A 26,342-nucleotide genomic window follows, 5' to 3' on the forward strand; every position below is an offset into this window, starting at 1 on the left:
TGAGTTCCAGTCCTGCATCCTTTGGTGATAAACAGCAGTATGGAAATGTAAGCCAAATAAACCCTTTCCTCCCCAACTTGCTTCTTGGTCATGATGTTGTGCAGGAATAGAAACCCTGACTAAGACAAGCCTCCTAATAAGATTACCCAGGGAACCAAGCCTTCCATATCTGGTATTAAGGGACATTTACCCAAACCACAGAGAGTAAAAGCTCACAGTTGGATATGACCAGGTCCAGAGCTCTAAGAGGTAAGAAATACAAGGGACATAAAAAAATAAAATAAAAATAAAGAGTATGCTAAACAATACTTTAGCAGTTGGCCTCACCCAGGCAGGTGGTCTGGCCTTGCAGAAAGTGATCTGTAGGAAGAGAAACCGGGATGAGGAGCCCCAGAGCCAGGTTAAAAAGACTAATGACCGCCATGGACGTGGAGTTTCTAATAAATGGTCGAAAGTCACAGTGGTGATGGATGTGCCATTTGGTGAGTGCACTGAAAGAGGTACTTTAGATGAGGAATTATATGGTAAAAGGTAAATTATATGCCACTCGTAGCTCAAGTCAGGGAAGAGGAAGAACCTATATTAAGCTGCTGTGTTGAACAGACCATAGTCAAGTTCTGATTCACCCGGGTTAATGTCATGGAGCACTTGGGTTATCTGATGACACTGGGCATCGTGGATTTTTACTTATTTGTTTGTTGGTTGGTTGGTTTGGAAAGGAGTAATGTAATACTGGGGTTTTTCTTGTGTTTTGTTTTTGTTCCTTATATTCTGAAGATATAAATTGAAATATTTACTGATTAAATATCTGGGATTTGCTTGGGCATGCGCAGTTGCTGCGGAGCCTTGAGAAACCTGGGTTGGTGGTATTTGTGAAGCTGGGTTATGGGAGAGCTCAGGAGAGTCAGAAGCAAACTGAACTGGTGCTTTTTAGAGATGCCCACCCCAGGGTCTGATTCAGTACAGCTACAGCAGGGTGCTGGTACCTGTGACGTTTAAACCCCAAGTAACCCTGACACCCACTTGCAGGGTCCCACCTCTCTAGAACCTCATCAGGGACTCCCCAGTCCTCTGACCAACTGTGTTGACCCAAGCCTGGGGCTGTGTCTGAGTATGGAGAGAGCCAGTGAAGACCACGTAACCACGTACCCTCTGGCTGTGGCAATGCTACCGCCCCATGTCCTTAGGTAACCACAAACCCAGGTACTGGAAAAGACGGCGTGCCTATTGTCGTTGCTTTGCCTCGCAGAGAGTCAGAGCCCGGCGTGGATGTGGCCTTCCTGGGGACCCGGGCTGGCCTTCTAAGAAGAAGCTTGTTCGTAGGCTCCGAGAAACTCTCTGACAGGTGAGTGCTGCTGAGCACCCTGGGGTGGGGGACCTCTGGGAGGAAGGAACATGGCACAAGTCTTGGGTCCCTTTGGGGCATGTGGAGCAGAGACGGTCTCAGGATGCTGTGCCCTGTGAACCCACGGACATAGACACAGGGGAACGGTTGACTGATGGGTGCTGTCAGAAACCCATCTTTCCTCCCACCGGCTCAAGATCCCTCTCACTAAGTCCCAATGCCTTCAGCTAAGGAGCTCCTCAGTGCCTCCCTCGGGACTCCGTGACATGTCCACACACCCTGAGCAAGGTTGGAGGCTTTCTAGGAAAACAGCTTGGGTGGGGTTTCCCTTGCCTTTCTTCTTTCCCTCCCATAATTCCCTGAGAGGTGGGGGGGGGGGATAACACCATCCTTAAAGGGCTTCTAAGGATGGCAACACAAACAGGCCATCCCCAGGCGATCAAGGAGCTGCCTGGAGGACCACAGGTGCACTGTGCACGCCCCCCTGGAGAACTCCCTTTACCTGGACCATGATGCAATGGGCAATCTGGGGACTGTGAAATAGCAAAACAGTGGCTTCCAGAGCAGGCAAGCCACTCACTCAAACTTCAGTCCTCTACCTGGGAATTACCCACAGGTGCCACTTAAATTTGCACCCCACCCAACTTCGCCCACTTCCTAGTCAGCTTCTGGACCAGCCTTCCCTCTGTAGGCTTGTGTGTGCTCAGGGAAAGCAAACCCATAATTAGCAAGGAAAAGCTTTTCCAAAAGGAGACTAATGTTGCACACCCGAAGCCTTTCACAGTAACCATTTAGGGCCATCCGTGCCTCTTCACTGCAATGATAGACTTGACAGTGGGATTTCCTCACTCAGATCTGCCAGGGAGCCAGACAAAAGAAATCACCTAGATCCAAAGGAAGCGTACTTTGTTGCCAATACATCTGCATGCTCCGGCTGGGTACCAGCTCCACCTCTGCTGCCCCCTCCCCCTTCTATCAGATGCCCCAGCATTTTGCTTCTGGAAAAGGCAGGAACTGCCTGGAGCAACTTAAGGGCTGATACATCTTCCCATTCTTGTTTTTGAGGGCACTGAGACAGGCCTCGCCATGTAGCCAACATAACTGAGAATCATGAGCATCCTTTCTGGTCCTGGGGGGGGGCGAGGCTAACAGTGTGCCCCCTTTGCTAGGTGCAGGGGCTGTTTCCTACCCACAACCCAGCCAGCACAGGATGCTGGTCTTAGCCCAGCCAGGATGATCATGTATGACACAGGGAAAAGGGACAAACATCTTCCCGGATTTGAGGAGACATCAATCCTACTCTCACAGGACGTTCCTGACCCCTGAAGATGAAGCCAGTATTTTTACCATGGACCACTTCCCGCTGTGGTATCGGCAGGCCTCTGAGCAGCCCCCTGGCAGCTTTGTCTTCAATCTCCGCTGGGCAGAGGGACCAGGTAACCTACACCTCTGCGCTCTTCCCCGGAGTGGAAAATGGGGGGCAGGGTGATATGGGAGAGAGAAGGACCCCAGGCCTCCTGCCCTGCCTTCCCTCCTGACACCGCAGGTTGGGACTGTGTGTTCCCATCTCCAGCCAGCCCTCGAGGTCCAGCACAGAGCAAAGGGAAGAGATTTGACCCAAAAGCCAACCAGTCAGACTCTTGGCCCACATTCCCAATTCGAGATCAACTTTAAAGCTCATAGCCTCGGGGGGGGGGGGTTGCGTATCCACTCTTTCTTCCAGTCTTCACTCCCCTCACATTACCCAGAAGGCAGTTCCCAGGACATAGGGGAGACAGCTAAGGCCAGCAGACCCCTATAGGCCTAGGCCACTGGATAGGGAGAAGTGGCACCAAGCTGGGGACTCCACCTTCCAGCCCCCTGGTCACTCTGGAGGATGGCAGGAAAGAACACCAGGACCTTCACTGAGTGTGAGGAAAATCAGACTGCTGAGAGCCCGCGGGGCCTTCAGGGCACCCTTAAACTCTCAGTTACCTTTGAGAAAATGGTCCAGAGAGGCTGGCAGGCTTGTCCAGGACCCAGAAGTCTGAGCAGCAAGTGTCCACTAGGTTGCCACAAGGGGGCTGATCCCAATGCAGAGGGACTGGAACTCGTGAGTGAGTGTGAAGAGGGCAAGGGCAGACATTTCAGAGATGACAGCTCTCTCTCTCTCTCTCTCTCTCTCTCTCTCTCTCTCATGTGTGTGTGTGTGTTTGACTTGAGGAGGGTTTGCAGGAAGCCTGCAGAGGAACACCACTGTGTGTCTGCATGCATGCACACATCAGGACACACACACCCTGTGGAGGGCTGCCCTGGGGCTGTCAGCTTCAGGAGCTCCAGCTGTCCGGGGTGCCCCTCTAAGCTGAAGACAACGAGGGAGAATTCTGATCTATAACCCCAAAGTGTCCTTACTAGCCACTAAGCCTGTCACTCCACCTTGTGTTGCTCTCTCCACCCACACACCAGCATCCAATGTGCTGTACAAACATTTCTCTGCTAAAACCCCATGCATATAAGTGCTGTTGCTCCCATCTCTCATCTTACATGGGGAGAGACGGAGGCTCGGAGATGCTCCGTGACTTGCTCAGGCTACACAGCACGCATAAGAGCGCTTTACACAGCAAGATAGAGCCAGGTCCACCTCACTCAAGTCCAGGCTATTTGGACACCCTAGATATAGGGCAGGAGACAGAGAGAGAAAAGAGGTTTTTTTCATTCCCAGGACCCACAGAGGAGGTTCTCAAAGGCCACGCTGAAGGTCTTCCCAGGTTGCATACCTGAGGCAGAAAGGCAGCTCCTCCCACACGAAGGGCTCCCAAAAGACAAACACCCACAGACTCCATAGATGTTCCCTGGGTGAGACCCTGGGCCCCGCCCAGCCAGGGTGACAGGCTCCCCTCCTGCCTGCACTGTCACCAGAACTGCCTGCTGGCTGCTAGGGGAAGCTTTCTGTGTCCACGAGGTAGGAGGGCAGGTGGGTGGGGAACGGAGCTGCCAGGAGAAGAGAGGGAAGCTAGCAACCCAAAAGGGGACTGCTGAGGAGGGAGGCAGGAGCTCACTCCCTTCCTACGCCCCTGCACGCTTGCTCAGCCCGAGCACATGCGTAAAGCCACGTGGACAATTCCCATCCTTCCCAAGAGAAGGAACATAGCTTCATTTCAACGGGGTCAGGGAGCTGTGAAGGCAGAGGCAGAGAGGGGTAACCTCCAGACTAGCCTGAGCTACTATACTGAGTGCTGCCCACTTGGGTTGCCCCTGTAGCTAGAGCTTATGCTATATGACACCTGCAGGTACACGTCAGTCTGCCAGCCTGGGCCTGGGCCTCCCCCACACACCTCATCCTGGCCTTGTTCACACAGGCTCTGCGTCATGTGACCATCAACACTAATGTTGACATTCCCAAGGTCCCCAGAGAATAACAGAGTGTTTCCCAAAATTCTGTGCTAACTAGAAGACAGGCTACAGAACCAAGGACTCCTGCAGGAGTTCTCTACATTCGTGTCTGATAGATTTTTCCAGAAACAAAGTGAGGGATCTGGTCTCTGTTTCTACTCTGGTTCCTTTGGCTTTGCCATGGCAAATTTTTGGTATTGAGAACAGCTCATGGGTCATGAGTTCCCACAACATAGTTGTGCATAGTGAGCATAGTTAGATTCTTGAGATGTGTTGAAGCTAGGAGGATATCAGGGGAAACCACAGGAACGCTCTCCATATGAATCCGTGCTTGGCCCCAGGACAGAGGCACCACTGCCCAGCAATCTTCATGAGACTTTGAGAGCTAGTTATCACAGGCAGTGTGACAGAACAGGACATCTTGGACTATGTAATGGAGTCTGACCTATAGACTAGACGCCTTCAGAAAACTGGTTCAAGGACACGGGTAGATAGAAGCCAGAGGTCCGTCTGCCAGAAAACTACCCTCATGTAGAGCTGAAACCACCCTCTGACCTTGTTCCCAGGATGGCCTAGTTCTTCTAAGAGAAGTGAAAGGCAACCCAGGTCTCCAGGAACCAGGCAGAAAGTTCTAGAAGGGCAGCAATGAAAAAGAGAGTCATCGCCGGGCAGTGGTGGCACACACCTTTAATCCCAGCACTTGGGAGGCAGAGACAGGCGGATTTCTGAGTTTGAGGCCAGCCTGGTCTGCAGAGTGAGTTCCAGAACAGCGAGAGCTATACAGAGAAACCCTGTCTCAAAAAACAAAAACAAAAACAAAAAACAAAAAAACAAAAAAAAAAGAAAAGAAAAGAAAAAGGGAGTCATCACGGTGATGAGTTGGGCGCCACCAACTAGGACCCATGAAGCCTCGTAGATGTGTCAGATACCACCCTGGCTGCTGGGGTGGCTCATCCACCGTATCTGGCTCCTGAGCAGAAACATCGCTATCACATTGCTGTCACTTTCTGTGACTCATAATGGCAAGGCAGGGTCACCCACCACTCAGCCTGCCCTTTAATATAAAGTGCACTTATTGTCAACTCAACAGCACAGAGTCACCTGGCAAGAGGGCCAGATTAGCCTGTGGCACAGTCTTGATTGTTAAGTGTAAGAGGGCCTAGACTACCATGGCCGGTCCCATCCCTGGACAGGAGATCCTGAGCTGTGTAAAGAAGCAGGCTGAGTGTGAGCCAGGGTGACACAGGGTGGCTTAGAAAGAGAGTCCCATAGCCAGTGTCACATGTCACTCCATAATTCCTGCTTTCTGCTCCTGCCTTAGCTTCCTGCCCTGACTTCCCTCAGTGATGGACTGTGACCTGGAAGTGTTAAGATCAAACAAACCCTTTCCTCCCCACATTGCTTTTGGTTGAATTTATTACAGCAACAGAAATGCAAACTGGAGCAGAGCCTCTGATGGGTAAGACGCATACGGGAGAAGCAGGAGAGCAGGCAGGTAGGTTTGCTGCCTGGAGATGAGTTAAGTCATGGTGTCGCTGTGGTACTGGTATCTCTTGGCTTAGGCTGGCAGAGGCTAAGGGCTGATCTGGCAGGTTCAGACTTGTTCAGATGCAGGGACAGCAAGGGACTGGCAGGTGGTGGACAGCTGCAACCCATGACAGCCACAGGACCCTTCCTCCCACCTCACCTATTCCAGGGATAGCTAATCCTGGCATTCCTATTTGCCCTAAGTTCCAAGAGTAGGCTCAACCCCCGACGCACCACTGCAGGCGCCGAGAATAACACTAATTCTTATTTTTCCAGATAGCCCAGGCAAGCCAGTGGCCGTAAGGGCCAGCACAGCCATAACCGTGACAGTGGATGGGAAGACGGCCATTGCAGCAGGTAAGAGCTTCCCTGAACTGCTATGGTGGGAGCTACAAGGTGATGTCATGGTGAAGGCTGGCAGGGTGGGGCTGGCTCAGCTAGAGCACCTGTCTAGCTGGCCTGAGGCCATTTCATCCCCAACACCACGCACACAGGAAGGAAGAATAAAGGTGCCCTGGATATAGGGACTCTAAATTTTTCCCAAGAGAAATGCTAGGGGAAGGAAGTGGATGCTCACGTCACTTTGTTTATAAAACCATAAAACCAAAAAAGATTCATGGAGTAAAATACAGCCCAGAGAGGTAAAGAGACCTGCTCAAGGTCACAGAGGACAGGAACAATCTAGACTTCCATCCTATCCCTGGGACACTGCTTCCCTAAGATGTTACCTTGAGCTCTAGACCTGAGCTTGTGACTCTGCACTTTCTACCTGGAACTCGAGATGACCGGGGGAGTCCACGTGACAGACAAAGAAACTGAGGCATGGCTAAGTTATTTGTCCAAAGTCTCGAGTAAGAAAGCAGGGACTCGGACCCACTCTCTTCAGGACCTGGAGTCAATCCTGTTGCCTAGGCTCTAAGGAGAGCATCCAGTGGCCCTCATAAGCTTGGCCTGACTTTGCAGGTGCTTGGTGGCTAGGTCAGCCCGTGGCGTCTACGTCTTGTTGTTTGAGCCTGTGTTCACGCCCTCCATGTTCCTCAAGAAGCTGTGCAGCCCAATGGTTACTCAACCTGGTGGAGCTGGGGTACCAGGCATTTGTCTCACACCCCAGGGGCCTGACGAGATGGGAGTTCAGAGGTCAGCAGGACCCTGGCCTCTTCCCAAGGCTGCAAGCACCTAGCAGGAAGGTACAAGAGCAGAAGGCCTGAGTTTCTTCACGGAGCATGCGCTAACCCAGAGTCAGGGTTTCTGTGCATTCTCCTCTGAACCGAGGTAGGGGCAGGAGGCTCAGTGACATGCCCACCTCAGCGTTGCCCACCTCGGCATCTCTAACATGCTGTAAGGTGTCTCCCTCTGGCACCTTACAAGCTGATGTATTACATCCCAGAAGCTCCTCACAGCACAATCCTTCCAGAGCCCATGGCATGCTAATCCCAGGTCAGAGGGGATGCCCACTTCTCTCCCTAGAATCCTCCTGTGGTTTGGTCCCCGCAGACCTGTGGCTACCTCGTTCCGCCTGAAGGCGGCCTTCTTCTCAGCCCCTTTACCTTGAAGACCTAGGAAAGGAGAGGAGCGTGAGGCCAGCCTGCTGCCTGTGCTTCCCCACACTCTCCAATTACCTGATATAATTTTTAACTCAGAGCTGAGTTAGAGCCAGGAGGGGTTGCCATAGAAACCATGTCCCAGTGCCTCGAGTTGAACTCCTTCAGACAGCCCCCATGATGCTCGCTCGGGGTGCACGGTTGTGACAGGAAAAGCATGAGGCGCTGGAGACCTGATGCTGTGAGTTCATCTGCATCTCATTCTGTATCCTCCTTTCCCTGGTTCCCACCCCCCCATCCGACCCCCCGAATGACCTCCCCGATCCTGGGATCAGCTGGGACCTTCACGTCAAGGAGGGGGTAGGTGGAGTGTCTGCTGTCTCTGGAAGCTGGGGCCTTGGGTACTGTCCAGAGCAGGCAGCCGTGGTGCACAGCGTCTAGGCAGGAGCTGTGCCAGGCCTGTCCTGCTGTCTGGAGAGACTTGAGACACCTTATGAGTCTGGATAGATAGGACTGTTGCCCTCTGCGCGTCTTGCAATGCGTGCTGCACTGTGCTGTCCTGTCCTGCTCCTGCAGGGGGTTTAGGGGACAGCAGATGTGGCTCTGCTATAGAGAGACTAGAGGAGGGTGACCCTAGCTCTGACCACACCTAGGAAAAGAGGCTCTCTGGCTGCGTGGCTTTGTGTACCCTGGGGGTTCATATCTCCCTGGAGTCTGGTCCTGCCTTAGTGAGCTGCCATTCCAAGAAAGCTCCCAAGGTGAAGGCTTCATGTGAGTCTCTGAAGGCCAAGAGACTTCAGAAGCACCCGGCTAGAGGTTAGTCCTGCCCTGGAGATGATAAGGCCGCAGGGAACCAAGCTTTTCCTCCTGGGCTGGACCAGCAATCCAGAGGCCAGGCTTTCTTGCTCTCCCCCTCTTCGGTGCTGCACCCCCACCTTTCCGGGTCCCGATTCTAGCTTCCTACAGGCTGAAGGGGCATAGTTATAAACCTACATGTGGGGTGCTTATATAGCCAATCCTAAAAGACCAAGGTGGCAGGCATTAACTCACTGAGACTCCAGCAACACCCCCCCACACACACACACACAGTCCTGCACAGACCCCAGGAGATGTCTAGCAGAGTCTGCTCACCTCTGCTGTGCAAGCTTCACTCTGCCCTAAGGTTCACACTTGTTACTGCAAGGCAGGAGCACGGAGAGTGTTTAAATCCCAGCCTAGCCCTGCCCAGTGCTTTATCACCCTTGTCCTGAGCCAATTCACACCCAGGATACCGCTCTCGTGTCCCTCCCAGCCCTGAGGTCCTGGCTACTGGACAGGGGGGCCCATCTGTCACATAGAGCTCTCTGCATCAGGGTGACACAAATGGCTTGGCCGCCTGGCACAGCGGGGAGACAGGGCACCACTCTGCCAATGCCCACATCCCCTCCCACCCAATGAAGCAAGGGAATACATAGGAAAATAGTCTTTATTGGTCTTCTGAAACGACAAACCAGAAATATAATTTTGCCTTTAAAAATCTTCTGTCTCAGGCTAAAGATATCACCCACTGACAACACCCTCCCTCCCCCAGGCCCTTAGAAAATCCCGGCTCTGGGATTAGCCCACCAGCCAAAAGAGGAAGGAAGACTGTGGCCCAGCCTAGAGGATCCTGTGATCCTGAACAGCAGCTGGTGCTCTCTGTCTACCAGCCAGAGAACAACCTTGAGGCTCTTCTGGACTCCCAGTACTCACCCCTGCTAGTCGAATGGGTGGCCGAGGACCAGAAGGAGGGCTGAGAGGCTGCTCTGAGGCCCTCATAGGTGTATCGTCAGTGCCTAAGTGTGTACCTGGCTACTACCAAGACCCTTCCGAGGGCAAGATATCAGTCTGGCATCTCCTACAGAGGGAGGGGACAGTTTAGAACAGAGGGCAGTGACCTTGAAAATGTGCACAGCCCAGGGGTAAGAATTCCCCTACCAGACAGGACCGCAGCCATTTTTTTAGCCCGGGTAGTCCAGGTGCGATTGCACACTTCCAGGGAACCAGGCAGGGCCGATGAACCCCTGGGAAAGAGAGCCCCATCGCCAAGGACTCTTGAACAGAATGTAGCCATCCTGTTCCCGTTCCTGCAGTCTGTCGGGGACGTGTTGAAGGCAGCCAGCCTTCTCAAGGACTTACTGCCTGACATCTGCTTTCCTTAAGGTGAGACACCAATCTCAGAGCACAGCCCAGACCCAGCCTCTGAGGTCACGAACAAATGATGCAGATGACAGAGGAGACAGGAGAAGCCAGGCTGCAGGGGTAGAAACTGTTGGGTGTACCTGGAACCTGCAGGGAAGAGGCTCCCAGGCATGCCCCGGGGGTCTGCAACAGAACTCTCAGACGCCTGGAACCTGTCGTGCATATGCGCACACCTCTGGTAAACCTAGCAAGAGAGGTGCCAGGGCTGCCAGGGCAATGCGATTCCTCCAGCTGCATACTTTGGCCTACTTAAGAGGGTCTCAAAGGATCTCTGTGTTGTCCAGGACCCAACCCCTGATGACATGGGAAGACTGTAGTCAGGAAGTAAGAGGGACTGTGGCCTCCGGGTTTAGGGGATAGCAGGCCTCTGCCCCAAGTTCTCATGGGGTGTGTGTGTGTGTGTGTGTGTGTGTGTGTGTGTGTGTGTGTGACTTTGATCTATGGGAGCATTATAGTGATGCCCTGTCTGACAGTGAATCAGCGTATAGAGTAAGGCCCTGTCTCAAAACCTCACACTAGAATAGAAAGTATGGATAGAATTTGTAAACCTGGAGCAATGTAGTCAGAGGAGTCTATAGCAAGTAAAGGGACATAATGACATCCACCCAAGGGGGACATTATAGCCACTTTGGTTTTTCTAAACATTAGACCCAGATCACAGGGCTGGGATGTTTACACATTGGCTAAGAGCTGGACAAGCTTCATACTGCAAAGGATGTAGGACTATCTTTCTGGCTTTAAAAGGAGTCACAGAAATCTACCTCTGGGCCTCCTGCCCCTCCTTCCCAGGCCCTAATGCAGACTGAAGTGGGAATGAGAAAGAGGTAGGGAGAGTCACCAGCTGTGGCGGCCCTGGGCAGGAGGGACGTGTTCAGTGCGGATGATGTCTCTAGAGTAGGTTCTTTCCTCCCTGTGGCCAGAAGCCCACAGCGAGGCTCAGGTGTTCCAAAGACCAGAGGCCCAGAGAAGGCCTTCCATGGGAATCTTTGGCCCAAGGGAAGCCTCTGGGAAACTTAGAAAGAGATCGGGACGAGGGAGCTGAGGGAGGCGGTCCCAGTGTCAGGCCGAGATGGGACCTGCGATGGAGGGAAGGGCAGCCCTTTTGGTAGCAGTCCCATGGAGTCTCCTTGCAGTCCTACCTGGGCCAGACACACAGCTCTCACGCCACAGAAGAGATCTGCTTCTGATCTTCATGCTCACCCTCGGGGTCCCCCATCAGTGGCTGGCGCTTCTTGAGCTCCCGGTGGTACTTGGCCATGAGGGACGCATAGATGCAGCCGTAAGCAGCGGCCACCACCATCATGATGCAGACGATGCCACACACGACCCCGGCGATGATCACTGTGCCGATGGCTCGCCGCACGCTCACGGGCCGGTACCTCTGCTTCTGAGGGCAGGCGGTGCTGGGTTCGGGCTCAGGCTCGGCCCCGGGCTTAGGTTTGGGAGGCTCCGGGCTGGCCTTGGTGCATGGTGGCCCTGGAGCATCCAGGCCAGCAGAGTTGTTCTCATCCTCTAGCTGGGAACAGTAGTTAAACATCTCCATGGGGACTGCACGCATGTCCTTCCCCCTTAGCTCCTTGGGTAGGGTACAGGCAAGCTGATCCAGGCGCCCCCCTGCATCCAGGGGGAGAAAAAAAGAGGAGGTAAACAAGCAGCTAGAACTGGGGTAAGAGCAGGCAGGAACTTATAGTTCTATAGGAACTAGCGCCTATAGATCACTGTGTTGTAGAGGAGGCCACCACAGCTGCCAAAGCCATTGAAAATGGACATTACTGTTACTTTTATTTCACAGAGAATTCCCTACCCTTCTCATTCAAGTCTGTCCCTCCAAGGTCACACTGACCTACAGCAGTAACAGCCGGGGGCATGCTCAGGACGTGGCTTTGGTACAACAAGCCATGACCCTGCCCGAACTATATATCTACTTCTCTGCCTAAAACCTGATGCCCACTGATGTCTGTGAACCCTTGCCAGTGTTGACAATGCAAGCAGTGGCCTGTGTCCCTTCTCAGAAAGAGATGAAAGCCAAAGCCACGGCCTCATCTGCTCCCCCACACAGGGCTCTGTGAACACCCAGAGGTGGGCATGGGATCTTCCTGGGTTTGTCAGGTGTACCAGCACAGAAATATTTAGGGAGCAAACCCTGGAGACACAGGAGGCTGGAGTTGATTGTGGTGTTTAGACAGGCCACCAAACCACCCTCCTGACACTGGACAGACACTGGACAGACCAGGCAGGGGTATCAGCGCCTAGTTGGGTAAGGTAAGAGAGCTCCCTCTCCCAGCCCAGAGGCCTCAAGTCCAGTCTCACAAAGACACCCATCTTAGTGTAGGATGCTTGGGTGCTGATGCAAACATCTGGGTTGGGTTTGGGTTGGGTTTTTTTAAGGAGTGCAAGGTTGAAGACTGAATCTGTGAAACTGGTTCCTGCCTGCTATGTCACAGGCAAGGATGTGCCCTGAGGCCAATACCAGTGATGGTGTAACCATGACCACCTTTGGTTAGAGGGGCAGAGAGCTAAGGAGTGAGAGGGAGTGACCTCATTTCCCTGGGCCAGAGGCCCGAGGTTGAATCCTGGCTGTGTTGTCACCTGAAAATTATTTAACTCAAGTACTTAATCATGTCTGACTCTCCAGATTCTTAGCCGCTAAGTGGGGATATCTATCTCGATTAGCTGCTTGAGAGATTAAAATAGATAAAATGCACAAGAAGGTATCTGTAAACTGGAAGCTAGACAACAGCATTAATCATTTCTCCACTTACAAAGCCAACATCACCGCAGTGACTAACATCTCAAAGTGCTTTCTAGTTTGTAAAGTGTTTTTAATTAATGCATCGGAGCCGCATGGAAATGTTGAGTTAGTGGCTGGGTAGGAAATGAATGAGGTGAGAGTGAGGGAGAGCATTGTGTTATTCTCAGAACGTTAGTGCTGATTTGTGAATTCCACATACACCCAACAGCTGCCTTGTGCTAGCCACTGACTGTGTCTTCCTGGGTGCTCTCGACGTTATGAATACAAATGAGCAACGGCACGAACGAATCAGTGTCCCGCTGCACAAGGCCTTTATGCTGGGCACTTTTCAAACCACCTCGTAGGCACTGCCCTATTTAATTCTCACAATTGGCCTTTCTCCTGTTGACAGATATACCACAGAGATGTTAATTAACTTCTCAAGATCACACAGCTAGTAGGTGGCAGGGCCAAAATTCAAACAAGACCTGGCCCTTCTCAGCGCTGTACTGATTTACAACCCCTCCCACTCTATTCCATCTCTTCTTTTCTTATTTATTCATGTATTTATTTATCTATGTTTAGACACAGTCTCTGGTAGTCCAGGCAAGCCTTTGAACGCCCGATCCCTGCTTCTACCTCCAAGTGCTGGGATTACAGGTATGAGCCTGGCTAAGGACTCATTTGATCAGCTCGCTTGTTCATTATAGAACTTTCTCAGCTTAAAGAGAGAGGGAGCTGGAAAGATGGCTCAGCAGGTAAGAGCGCTTGCTGTTCTTTTGAGGAGCCAGTTCAATTCCCAGCACGCACATTGGGTAGCTGACAGCTGCCTAGAACGTTAGTCCCAGAGGACGCCCTCTGCTGGGCGCTGAGGGCACTGCATGCATGTGATGTATGTAATACACTTGGACACACACGCATACATATAAAGTAAATAGATGAAACATTTTTAAAGTTGAGGGAGAAATCAGGGGCGTTGCAACCTCACAGAGGTTGTTCAACCTAGAATACAAAGTGAGTCCCAAGCCTGGGTCAAGAGTCAGACTCTGGCTGGGCGTGGTGGCACATGCCTTTAATCCCAGCACTCGGGAGGCAGAGGAAGGCGGATTTCTGAGTTCGAGGCCAGCCTGGTCTACAGAGTGAGTTCCAGGACAGCCAGGGCTATACAGAGAAACCCTGTCTCGAAAAACCAAAAAAGTCAGACTCTGACCTAACAATGAAGAGCGCCAAGACAGCACAGCGGGTAAAACCGCTTGCTGACAGTCCTGATGGCCTGGGTTACATCCCCGGAGCCTACCTGGTAGAAGGAGAGAACCAACTCCTCAAGCTGTCCTCTGACTATCACACGTGTTCTGTGGCGTGTGCGCATGCACGCACACTCAAGCAGATGTGTGCAAATAAATAAAGAATAAGTTTTTAAAAGGAAGGATAAGAAAGGAAAAACTCAAACCATTCACCTGCTAATTAAGTTTTCAGTCAAAATTTCTTGGGACTAAAAGCTAACATCACCTTCACAGGAAAATTGGTTGTGTCTGTGGGTTTCGGTTACATTCTGCACTCACGTAAGAGGCAGATGACCTTATTATTCCCAGGAAGGGTGGTTGTTCCTCTTCCTGTCCTGCCAGGGAAGCCCAGAGGGATATGGGCGTGATAGAGAGCATTGAAAAAGCATCCATCATGTGTCTTTAAGTTCCCACATGAAACCTAAGAAAGGGAGGCAAACACCCTTGAAGAGTCTTAATGGGCATAGATGAGCGGCCCCTGCCTTCCTCTGACTGCAGGAAGTGGCGGTGTTTGGGGTGGGGGCTGTAGCTCTTCTTTCCCCTGCCCTCGTCCCAGCTCCCCTCTTGCCTGTGGCACGTAGGGCTCACCTCTGTAGGAGAACCACTCCAGCCAGTGTTTGAACTCCCGAAGGTTGCAGTCACACTCCCACGGGTTGTCCCCAACCTGAAGCAGCTGCAGGCTTGCCAGGGGCTCGAACGTCAGCCGGTCCAGGCTCTGCAGACGATTGGAGCGAAGGGACAAGGATCGCAGAGCCAGGAGCCCATCAAAAAGCCCCGGGGGCAGCTGGGCCAAGCCGTTGATAGACAAATCCAGATGTCGAAGTAGTGGGGAGTGCTGGAGCAGGTCCCTGTCCAGGGTCCTGATGCTGTTATTCCGAAGCTGGAGCTCTGTCAGATTGGCCAAGTCCTCGAAAATGGAGCGGGGGAGCTGGTCGAGAAAGTTGTTGGACAGGTCCAGTCGCTGCAGGTTGGACAGGTTGGCGAATGCCCAGCTTGGCAGGGCACTCAGCTTATTGTTCAGGAGCAAAAGGCTTTGGGTGGCCGCGGGCACATCCGGGGGTACAGCGGTGAGACCCAGGCCACTGCAGTCCACCTCCAAGCTGCGACTGTCACATGTGCAGGAGAAGGGGCAGGCAGGGAGCACCTCCACAGCACACAGGGCAATCCAGCAGGTGATCCCTAGGGAGGAGCCAGGAGGAGAGAGTAACGGGCTTAGACTCCCCTGCCTCAGTTTCCCCCGACCGGCTCACACCCAAGTGCCTTCCTGGTCTCATCTCCTTTAGCACAAACTACAGTCAGCTCACAGATATTTATTGACCACACAGGAAGGTGCTCGGGAACCTGAAACACTCGTGTTAAACATGAGTGACATCACACTGTGACCAAAAAGTCACTTGTGTCAGTAGAGTAGCCTAGATAAGCCATGCAGGTCCTTGGTTCCTGCTCACGTGTCACAGAACTGAGATGTCCTAATGCCCCAACTGTTTATAAAATATAAAATTTTAGAATACCAGGGAAGCTTTTTCAAAGTCTGTGACCACAAGGCTGGGTCCTTCCCATGGGAACCTCACCCTCACCTGAAGCCACATCACACTGAGATGTGCTTTGGTCATGAAAGGAAAGTCCAAAGTGTCCCCTGTGGCATCTTAAATGCTGCCCATTTATCAGATCCCAATGTCTAAGGTGGGACACAGGCCCAGCTAGGACCTGCATTGGAGCATTGCGATAGATAATACCCAGTAAACCTCAAGCTTACAACACTAGAAGTCTGACCAATGGTGGCTCCATCTGCACTTGAACTCTGAGGCTGCCAGGCCCATCCTGTCCTTCCAGCCTTAGAGGGTAGCATTTCTGGGTGGATCAAATAACAGGATTCCTGCCCTGTCCTGTTTCCCCCACCACCACCACCAAGACCCTTCTGAGTAGAATATGTGGGTCCAGCCTGGGGACAGCTGCTGGAAATGAGCCCTAGAAACCAGCCCTTTCTAATGGTGGCCCTGTAGTCAGTCCCACTGCCCCAAGTGCCAGAGAGGCCCACCTTCCGGGGAACCTGGGAGACTAAGATCACACAGTTCTGTCTCCATTACACCAACCCAGAATCCTGAGGAGAGCCTCCAGATGGAGAACTAAGGCGGTCCAAGTCAGGTGCCTCCCAGCTGGCCCTGCTCAGATGGCCAGCAGCCAACCCAACCAGGGCACCAATGTGACAGTCTCCAGTCTGTCTGTTGAGTGTCTGGTCATCTGAAGTCCCAGAGGGCAGAATTTGAGGGAGGACAAGATGACACTCTCCTTGCCCTTTCATGTGGGATTAATGACAGTGAAGGAGATGCTGTGAAACTGACACCTGAGCTACTGTATTCTTGGTGGAAAAATGAGCACAACTTAGTCACCTGGAGACCTCTCCCTACTACCTGAGGCCACCTGAAATGACCTCCAACCCCTCTGAGCCCATCTACAGGGTCAGCCTGCCCCACAACACGCATACAGTGCACATACTATTTTATGCACACACACGTGCACACACACTTTTATGTGCACATATACAAACACATATACACACACATGCACACATGTACACACACATGCATGCACATGCACACATGACAAGCACTGTTTTATGTGCATACATTCTTCATGTTTTACTCTCAAGGAGAAGCCAAGTGTGATGCACACATCCGTCTTCATCACTTAGGAAGGAGGCTGGAGCTTTGAGACTAGCCTGGGCTGTGTAACAACTATCTAAAGAGACTGAAAGAAGGAATGGGAGGAAGAAGAGAAAGAGAGAAAGGAGAGAGAAACCAAAGAGTAGAGGAGACAGGAGGGAAGGATAGGGGAGAGAGGGAGGAGAGAAGAAAGGAGAAGGGAAGAGGGGAGAGAGGCGGAAAGGAGATGGACTCCTGAAGAAGCAAGAGCCATACTCCATGTGTTTTCTGGTGGATAAACTAGCAGCTGGATAGGGGGAAACAACCCCTCATCCCTGACTTCCACCCCCACCCCCATCACCAAATTCAGACTTGCACCAAAGCTCTAGTGACAAGAAAACCTAACCCTGCACTGAGAGGTGTCAGAGTGATCCCAGGATGAAAGGGATATGAGCTCCCGGGTCAGCCATTCACCTGGTGAATAATTCAGATGGCTCCCTGCCAGGGCAACTGGACCGAAGGCTAGGGGAGGTCAGGTGGAGCAATGTCCCTTTGGCCATTTCTCACTTCTTACTGTATAGCCTGGGGCAAACCAGCCATGGCTGACCTTGTCCCTTTGAAGAGTATGTTCCCGGACAAGGCTGCTTTCACTAGCACCGTGTTCTCAGTGTTCTGTGTATAGAGGGAGTGATGAATCCAGTCCCTATGACCCCCTTCTCCCACTGCTGCACCCTAAGAGCTCCCTAGTGCCACTACAGGGCTGGGAACTCGGCAGCACACAGATCCTGCTGGGGCCTCTGGCTTCATCCAGCAGGCAAGATGGCTGAGGCCAAGTGAGAAGGTAGCTTTCTTACAGCTGAGGCTGGCTGGCCCTGCGACCGTCCCAGGGCTGATTTCTCCACACCTGCTGCACACATGGCAAATCCCAGTTTAAAGGAGTGAAGCTGGATGGCTCGCCTACAGAACTCTTGGCTTGTGACTGCCAGGGAAGGAGATGCACGGGGGCAGAGCCAGCTGTTCAGCCTCCTCCCAGCCTCTGGAAAGCACTCTACATGGACTCTCTTTAGTTAACATGAGTCTAGGCCTCCCCCCCCCCCCCCCGTCATCCAAGACGGTCCAGACACCATGCTGTCACCCTGTCAAATGCACACACATCCCCCACCCCCATGCTGAGCACATACTCACAGGAGACCTGCCTCCACTGCAGGACAAGCTTGCTCCTCTGCTCTGGGCCACCGCCTGGTACCAACATGGTGAAACCCACACTCTCCGCAGCTCTGGAGAGAGAGAGCCCCTCAGCATGTACCACGTGTCAGTCCTGAGAGAGAGAGAGAGAGAGAGAGAGAGGTGGAGACAAGCATTTGGAGCCCGTTCCAGCCCAGGGGTCAGGGACAAGGCCTAGGTGTCTCTTTACAATTCTTCACCCCCTCTCCAGTTGCTCCTGCAAGAAGGGGGTCAAGAGGATCCAGCACTCCTAGAAGTGGGCTGGAAGGCAAAAGAACTGCCAGCTGAACCCCAGATCAGCCCCCTATACCCCCTGTCTTTCCCACACTCCCCTGAGGCCTCTTTACAGTCTGGTGGGCTTTAAAAATTATTCCCCTGCAATATCGCTTCCACCACCACCACCACCACCACCACCACCCCGGCTTACCACAGGGGAGAAAATGAAGGTGCATCTCTCCTAGGTCAATGAGTGAGACCCCCTAGCTCCCACCTGTGCCCCTCCACCTAGATGCACCAGTCCCGTCATTCCCCCCCAGTGCCCAGCTTACCATAGCGGTGGGGAGGCAGAGGCTAGGCCCTTGCCTTGTAGCTGCTGCTGACAGGTAGGGAGTGAGCTGCTGCACCGCCCCCTGCCTCTGAGCCCACTATCACCTTGAGGTGAATTACAAGCTTGGTCTTCTGCCAGCTGGCCGATCTATAAAGACCGCAGCTCAGGGCTTCCTGCTCTTCTGCTGCTGGCCCGGGAGACACGAAGGCCTGGAGGAGAGGGTGAAATGGCTAGCGGTAGGCCGAGTGATTGTCGGCAGCAGGCTACCCTTCCAAGGGAGCATGTGGGCTACTTACTGTTTGTAGGGCCTTCCACAACCCAGTGTCCCCTAAAGGGATCCAAGGCCTCCTTAGCACCCTGCAAGATGCTGTTCAGATCTATGAGGTGTTGAGCCAGAACCTGTGCCCTGCCAGCCTCCACCCAAGAGAGGGTCAGATAAGGGAGGCTGTGGTGTACCCCAGCTCCCTGTTAGGGCCTAAAGGACCCTGTTCCTCCCAGGATAGCTGCAGGTTTGCCTTCCTTGTCTGCTGAGCTCATGGCTCCTGTATAGTTTCAGTTGCAGCCCTCAGAGTTCTGTTTAGTTCTAGAGCTCCCAGCCAATGGCCGAGAGGAGCCGACACTGAAGTGAGCGGAGCTGCTGGATGCTTGGGCATTTGGTCGAGAAGCCTGAGCAGCCTAGCCAGGTTCCCCTCAGGTTCAGAGAATGCTCCTGTTGCATCCCCGACCCCATCCTGATCCCGTTTAATCAATGTTTTGTCGTTTGAACCAAAGCTGGCTGGGAACCTGTTATGTAGATCAGGCTGGGCTCAAATTCTGAGATCTACCTGCCTCTGCCTCCCAAGTGCTGGGATTAAAGGCACAATGCTCAGCTGCATTCTCTATTCCCTGCCTCCACTGCATGCCTCTAGTGATCTTCAGGTGGCCTGTGCTGCTGTGAACTATGTGGCCCTCAGATACTCTGCTCTGCTCCCAGCAGCAGCAGCTTGCTCAGGACTGTGGTACCCATCTGCCATCCTTGACTTGACCTCCCTCCCCACTGCCCGGTTAAAGGCAAGGGCTTGTGAAGGATCCAGCAGGGTTTGCACACCATAACTGAGCGTGGCTGTAACTCAGCACAGCTGTAGGCTGAGGGCAGAAGCCATGTGTGTGAGCCCCGGCACTTAGTGGTTACGGTAGCTTGGTTTCCGTTCTTCTAGAACTCTTCTGGCTCAGATCCACAGGCAGAGTCTCTGGGTTCAAATCCATGCCCTCCATCTCCTGACACACTGCTCAAACTCTACCCCAGCTTCCCAACCCTAAAAGTGACAACCTGATGATCGGTGGGTGGAAACAGAGGTGGCATGAATGACATCACATAAGGAATATCGGCAAAGGCTCCCACCTGGTCTTGAGCCTATGGTGGGCTTCTTCACCATCCAGGGAGGTCGGTCCCACGGATGCCTGAGCCTGCTGCAGACTGTGACCAATCACAGGTCCTCGCCCCATGTCATGTTCACCGTGTTCTTATTCTGTATATCTCTGCCCCTCATATCAGTGCCCACACAGACGTGCCGTCTCGGACAGCAGTCTCCCTCTTGCTATGTGCCTCCAATACCTGACCTTCCAAACAGCCAAGCCACAGTCAATGCCTGTTAAATACCAAGCAGGCTGCAGCCACCCAGATGCACAGATATGATAACCAGCTTGCCTAGGTTACACGGTCAGTCAGGGTGGGTCACAGGTTTCTGAGTCAGGCTGTTTACCCACTTCCTGGCGGCTGTCACCCTGCCGGGGCCCTCGTGGGGAGGCACTTGTGTGTGCACAGAGCCCCCAGACACAGCCTTGAAGCAGAATGGGGTAGGCCCATACAAAGACATACAACTGAGTGTATCATAACACACATGCACTCCCACACATAAGTAGCTAGGCATGTACGTAGGCACATGCATGCACACCCCCACACAGGCACACGCCTTGCTGGCTGCACTCCAGCACCACTTCACTGCCATCATTCAGGCAGCAAAGGGATGCCTCATGGTCCCCGCATACCCCCAGCAGGGAGGCACAGGAGCACTTCCGGCCTGGAAGGAAGATCCGCTGAGAACCCCATGAGGCAGCCTTAAAGCCAGGCCAGCTTTTTTCTTCAGGTCCAGGGATCGACGGAGGCCCAGGCTTTAAGGCTGTGGGACAGGCTGTGGAGAAGCCTCCTTCAGGCTGACCTCCACCTGAGGTTCCCAGGTTCTTCCTCCCATTTTTCCCCCTCAGGACCACGGAGCTTATGATATACCCAGGGGCCATGAGCCAACAGTGTAGGCCAGGGTGTTTGCTGTCTGCTGAAGGAGCAGAAAGGACACTGGTGACTGAGATCCTCTGGAGAAAAGAGGCTAGGAGTCTAGGAGACGATGCCCCCCCTCCGTCCCGCCCACGCCCCGCCCCGCCCACGCCCCCGCTCCTGCCCCGCCCCCTCTCTGCCTAGGTGGCTGACCTGTCTGTCTCCTCTGATTGATGTCAGTGCCATCCTGATCCTTGGAGAGATGTGGGGGAGGGGCGCTTCCTAAGCCTTTCCACCCCAAGTCCACACTCACACACCTCCCAGCAAAAGACCCTTCTGGCCCTGAACCGCAGAGACTCCTCGGGAAAGGGGTGACCTACATTGGGAGGCAGAGGACAGCTGCGGCAGCAGGCACTGGCCAGCTGCTGGAATAAATTAACACTCTGTGGGAGTGGGAGGCAGAATGGAGTTGGAGGTCCTACTTGAGGGAAAGAAACTGTCCTCACCCCACCCCCACTCCCCACCCCCACCCCACCCCACCCTCTGCAGGACCTTATCCCCTCCCCCCCCCAAAACAGACCAAAGGGGCAAGGCTGGGCTCAGCAGGATCCCTGGACTCAGGTTGGAGAATGGGGTTGATACTGATACGCTAGGACTGAGCAACCTTTGAACCTCCCAAACCAGAAACATGCAGTTTTGACTCCGATGGGCTAGCCTGGAACCCTTCAGAAATGCTGAATCTCAGGTCCCGCACAGACAACAAAATCCCAGGCAATTTGGGGACATATTCAAGATTGAGAAGTACAGGCCAGCAGACTCAGCCAGGGCCTAACAGCTACCCAGAAGGCCATGCTGGTACAACAACTCTAGGTCAGGCAACTGGGGACAGCAGAGGCTGCGTACAGTTAGCCTAGAGGAGCTGCGACAGAAAATGGCAGATTTTAAGGAAAAATAAATCCAGAGCTCACTCAGAACCTTAACTAACCTTGCCTAAGGCAGGCCAAGACAAGGGCACCAACCAGAGGGCCACATATAGGCCTCTAACATGGGGAGACAGATGCTAACAGCCGCAGACAGAGAGCTACACAATGCTGTGTTCTTGATCATACAGTTCAGTAAGGCTAGAGTCTTTATCAACATCATAGGGAAACTGAGGCATGGAAAAGTTTAGAAAAACGGAAGAATACCGATTGGACCTGTTTTCTGCCCGCAAAATTTTTGACTCAGTTGCCCTCACAAGTTCCTGCCTCAGCCCTACCCCTGAGGTAAAGGCAGAAACAGAGACATATAACCCCATCCATATAGAACTTGACAGTTTATAAAACATCCGTCTCCTCATCACTCACTGAGCCAAGAGCCAGCCCTGTCCCCATCTTACCCATAGGTTGGAAGAAATCCAGCAAACCCCTCCAGGCTGGGACCTGGGGGATGGGGTGGGGCGGTTGGGGAGTGGAGGATTGGAGCAGCAGACAGGCAGGTGAGGCAGGAACAGGGGGCAGCCGGAGCTCCCACGTGGTCCTGCTAACCCAATGGCTGCTGCACCCACTACTGATAGGGCGTGGGAGCTGCCCCTCCCCCAGCTTGGAGCAGCCAGCCAGGCTTGCTTGCTTGCTTGCAGAACATTGAGGTTAGGACGACAGAGCGCACCTGCCCTCCAGTTTCTCCCACAGATGTAGGCCTGCTCTCCCCATGATCTGGGCTCACACTCAGCTAAAAACCAAAAACCAAAAAACAAAACAAAAAACAAAAAAACAAAACAAAACAAAAAAACCACCTCACCCCAGGCCTGGGATCCACAAGATTCCTTCTTAGCACCCCTCAAATCAAGTGTTTGCAACACGCAGCAGAGAGTGCCCTGGGCTCCTGATTCCTGGGCCCCTTGCTGTGTTTGTCTTCCCTGGATGTCTCTCCTGGGTCAAGGCTCCTGTATCCCTCCCCTCCCCCACTCCCAGCTCTATACACCTACAGCGGGGAAGCAGAAAGGGCTTGCGTGCTCTACCCGATTCGTTCTTCAGGGAATCTCAAGGCTAGTGAGTGGCCTGCAAGTCATCCTGTCTCATCTTAGAGGACTTCTAGGGAGTCTGGACATCTGGTCTAGGCAACTGGAATTCCTGGTAGCCCAGAACACGGGAAACTGAATTGTCCCCTGAGCTGTTGTCACTTGTCTGGCCATGAGACCCTTCTAGAAAATGCCTTCACCTCTGCCCCCTGTCAGTCCCCCCTACGCACATGCTGTCCAGTGAAGCAGTTTCTAACCCCCTTCTGCTTGGACCAGCCACACGGCCTTCCTCCAGGTTCCTCTCGGTACTGTCTTCTCCCCACCAGCTTCTTGAGCCACTTTCCTTGTGAAATTCTCCCAGTCTCTGACAGAAAGAAACCTTGGAAAGCAGAGTAGGAAGGAAACCCAACACACGCGGGGTTGTTCTGGGAAGCTGAAGAAGCCATTGAGGACCCGGGAGGCTCCCACCATTCAACTGCCTCCCTGGGCAGGCGCCAAGAAAGATCACTCACCCCACACCCAAGCCTCATCCTGGGTCCCTGCTCTTTCCAACCACACACACACACACACACACACACACACACACAATCACCCATTCGAGCGCCTTCCTTTGCCACCCTCCTGACTAAAGCAAGACCCTGGCTCTGGTTCTTGGCACTTGGAAAATGAGAATAGGGTAAGCTTGTCCTGAGCACAGACACATCCTCTAGCCAAAACTCAAAGAACACAGCTGGGGGTGGGGGACCTTAAGAAGCCCGCCTCTTTGCCTGCCCTGCCTGGTTTTCCTGTCTCCCTCTTCTGGCAGAGCCGGAGCCCTCCTGCAGTGGGAAGGTGGGGGTGGGAGCGCTGGGCTCTTCTTGGCAGCTTGGAAGCTGATGTTGGATTTCCCTACCAGCTGGACTTCCCCCGCCCAGCGCCACATGCTGGCTCCTTCCCCTCCCCCCACCTGCTGTAGTTATCTAAGCTGTGGGCCTGTCAATCTGAGTCACACAAGGCAATGCCCAACAAACCCTGGCAGCCTGGTGCCAACATCCCCACCACCACCCTGGAATGCAGACAGCTGGGGGTGGAAGGCAGAGCAACCAATCAGAGCCCAGTCCCAGACCTGCCGGCCATACAGGAATTTAAACTGCAGATTCCTGGGCAGAATCCAGCGTTATGAAATGGGCCTGGGGCTCCTGAGAAGCAATGTCCTGCTCCGACTTGGCCATCCATGCCCGTAGGAGTCAGGCAGCAGGTGAATGTGACCTCGCTGTACACTGCCCCCTACACTGAGCGCCCAGTGCTCTGAAGGCGTCTGGCCCACCTGCTGCAAAGGGCATTATGCAGTGGTGGACCACCTGAGCATCTCAGGTTCCTGGCTTGTTTGGCCACCCAGTGTGCTAAAAATCAAGGCCTGGGTTTGTAAGGAAGAACTACCAGACACCCCTCCTTCACTCCCAGCCACACCCCCACCAAGGAGGCTCTGTCAGGACTGCAAAGACTATTCTAACTAGGAAGGGCTCCTTTACACCCTTGTCCAAGGACAGCTACCTCGGGGCCAGCAAGGCCAGCAAGAGCAACTGGTATAAAGGTCCAGCCCGTGCCTCCTCACTCCGTGGGTCCTCCACCCTCCACCCTCACTCAAGCCTCTCAGAATGCCAGCCTGTTTCCAACACGCAAGCTGTCTCCCCCTCCCATAGCTGCCGCTCCTCCCGCTGCAGGGACATTTCCATGCTACCCGGGGCCATCATGTGGCACCAGCACTGCACTCCTCCCTGTCCCCTCCTCCATACCCCCTCCTTAGCAGAATACACCGCTATGTCCCCAGGACTGAGGAGTCAGAGTTCCTAATGCTCTGTACCTTTGGGTTGTCCAGGTTATCTGGTCCTAAGTGGTTCCCCCACCCTACCTCAGCCAACTGCCCTGGGGAGAAAGCCCTGCTAATCGTGCAGGGACAGGTGGTCCCTAGTTCCCATACCCAAGCCCTTTGCGCCAACCCCATTCTCTCCCAGAAGCCGCTCACAACTCACCTTTTTGCACCGGGACCTGATGCTCAGACCAGGTAGCCGGACACGGGCAGCTTGGCAGGCAGAACGCAGGGATGTCCGGTCTGGTACAGGGCAGCGGGAGACTGGGCAGCGCCTGTGAAGGAGGCGGACCAGCAGACTGAGCTGCCGCTACCGGGGAGGGGGCTGCGGGGTCAGCGACAAACTGAAGCGAAAGAGGGAGGGCGGGAGGAAGACAGACCCGAAGAGGGGGAGAGGTAGAAGGATCAGAGCGCGCGTGCTCAACAGCAAGCAAGCGGAGGGAGGAGAGCGCGCAGCGGAGTGACAGCTGGGGCGCATCTGCGATGGCGGGCGCGCGCACCGGCCTCCGAAGCTCTGTGGCAGCAGGAGAGCGTTTGTGGGTGAATCTCCGCTGCCCCAGACTAGAGGTACCCTTATCTCCTCTCACCTCCCAGGACTCCTGCAAGCGGCCATCTCTGGCTGTCTGGAAGGTAGGACCTTCCAAGGGGCACAGGACCCAGACCACAGCCCCGCTGACGGTCTCGGGTCTTAGACCTGCTGGAATACTAGGTCTGTCTCCTGTGTCAGACCCCAGTTCTGATAAGGAAAAGCCAGCTCCTTAAAGGCTGAGTTCCAGGAACACTGAGGGTCCTCAGAGATGCCAAGGCAACAGAGGGCCCTTTAGACAAGGGGCTGAGTCTGTAGCTGTGACCACCCTTGGGCAGGACTATTTGGGAGAATGGAGTGTCAGAGCAGGCAGCTGCAACCTGAAGGACCAACAAGCAGAGACCATGTGCCTCTGTGTGCACACTTGGAACTGAAGGAGCTGGCCTTGCTGGTCTAAAGGATGGGTCAGAAAGCTACATCCAGGAACGGAAAGGCCTCTCTCCCCGTCAAGACAGAGCAAGTCTAACAAATTGCCACTCACTGGTAGGAAGAGTGTTTCTTCCAAAGCTGGGCTGAGCCAGAGGCTAAGCCAGAAGAGAAGCTGGACTTCCCAGCCTGCAGCCTGAACCAGGCCTCATTCCTTTACATCCTGCCTGTTCAGCAGATGGTCTAGCTTGTAGGTAACACAGCATGAATATGTATCTCAGGGTCCTTCCTCAGGGTCCTATTCAGGGCTGGGTGTACCTTGATTTAGGACTGCAATCCAGCAGAGCTGACCGAGTCCCCATGCACTCAGAAGTCCCCTGTGCCTGCCCTTCCAACAGGGCAACCAGCCACTGCCCTCTCTCACCTCCTGCCTCAGGAAAACAGGCCCCTCAGGAGCATGGTGAACGCTGTGCATAGTGACCTCTCCCTGCCTTAAAACTCAGCTCTGGAAGGTGGGGGTGGGGCAAGATGGCTCTCCTAGCAGGTAGCAGCACTTGCTGTCAAGCTTGGGGTCAGCCCCCAGAACCCACATGGAGATAAGAGACTCCCACAGGCTGTCCTTGGGATGGACACACACACACACACACACACCACATAAGTAAAATTAACAGCAACACCCCAACCTCCCTCTGCAGGGATTTTTTTCTTTTCCTCTGTGCCACTTTATGGTTCTGATCACAGAGGAGTTCCTGTGGTAGCTTTTTGTCCTGTATTGTGAGCTGTTTGGGGGGAACTCGCCTTACCTTTCCCTATCACCCACAGCTCTCTGGCCTCCTGTTGGTTAAGTCTATGCTTTTGC

General features: G+C 53.6%; 2 protein-coding genes across 4 annotated transcripts in view; one reads left to right on the forward strand and one right to left on the reverse strand.

The window, feature by feature from the left end:
• Cacna2d4 (calcium voltage-gated channel auxiliary subunit alpha2delta 4) overlaps positions 1-26,342 on the forward strand; it is a 115,038-nt gene that overhangs the window by 69,741 nt on the left and 18,955 nt on the right. For both annotated transcript variants that reach the window (XM_021190563.1, XM_021190565.2), the window contains 3 exons: positions 1,250-1,345; positions 2,654-2,781; positions 6,521-6,601. In XM_021190563.1, coding sequence (XP_021046222.1) covers positions 1,250-1,345; positions 2,654-2,781; positions 6,521-6,601 — 305 coding nt within the window. The remainder of the gene's footprint in view (positions 1-1,249; positions 1,346-2,653; positions 2,782-6,520; positions 6,602-26,342) is intronic.
• Lrtm2 (leucine rich repeats and transmembrane domains 2) lies at positions 9,233-24,965 on the reverse strand. 2 transcript variants are annotated; one of them, XM_021190566.1, is made up of 5 exons: positions 24,695-24,965; positions 18,434-18,641; positions 17,847-17,979; positions 14,608-15,198; positions 9,233-11,619 (listed from the first exon to the last, which is right to left on the reverse strand). In XM_021190566.1, exons 3-5 carry the CDS (start codon positions 17,911-17,913, stop codon positions 11,165-11,167), a joined length of 1,113 nt encoding a protein of 370 aa, XP_021046225.1. In that variant the 5' UTR covers positions 17,914-17,979; positions 18,434-18,641; positions 24,695-24,965; the 3' UTR covers positions 9,233-11,164. The 2 variants fall into 2 exon arrangements, with proteins under 2 accessions (XP_021046225.1, XP_029391471.1); XM_029535611.1 differs by lacking the exon at positions 24,695-24,965 and having other exon boundaries at positions 9,296-11,619; positions 18,434-18,718.

Source organism: Mus pahari, chromosome 2, assembly GCF_900095145.1.
Source record: "Mus pahari chromosome 2, PAHARI_EIJ_v1.1, whole genome shotgun sequence".
Lineage (NCBI taxonomy): Eukaryota > Metazoa > Chordata > Mammalia > Rodentia > Muridae > Mus > Mus pahari.

Excerpts from the sequence above, each read along its gene's own strand:
- Lrtm2 (XM_021190566.1), bottom strand. The coding sequence starts at position 17,913 with ATGTTGGTACCAGGCGGTGGCCCAGAGCAGAGGAGCAAGCTTGTCCTG. Across the intron at positions 15,199-17,846 it reads GCAGTGGAGGCAGGTCTCCT|GGATCACCTGCTGGATTGCC; the intron begins GTGAGTATGTGC and ends GCTCCTCCCTAG. Across the intron at positions 11,620-14,607 it reads GGAGTGGTTCTCCTACAGAG|GGGGGCGCCTGGATCAGCTT; the intron begins GTGAGCCCTACG and ends CCCTGGATGCAG.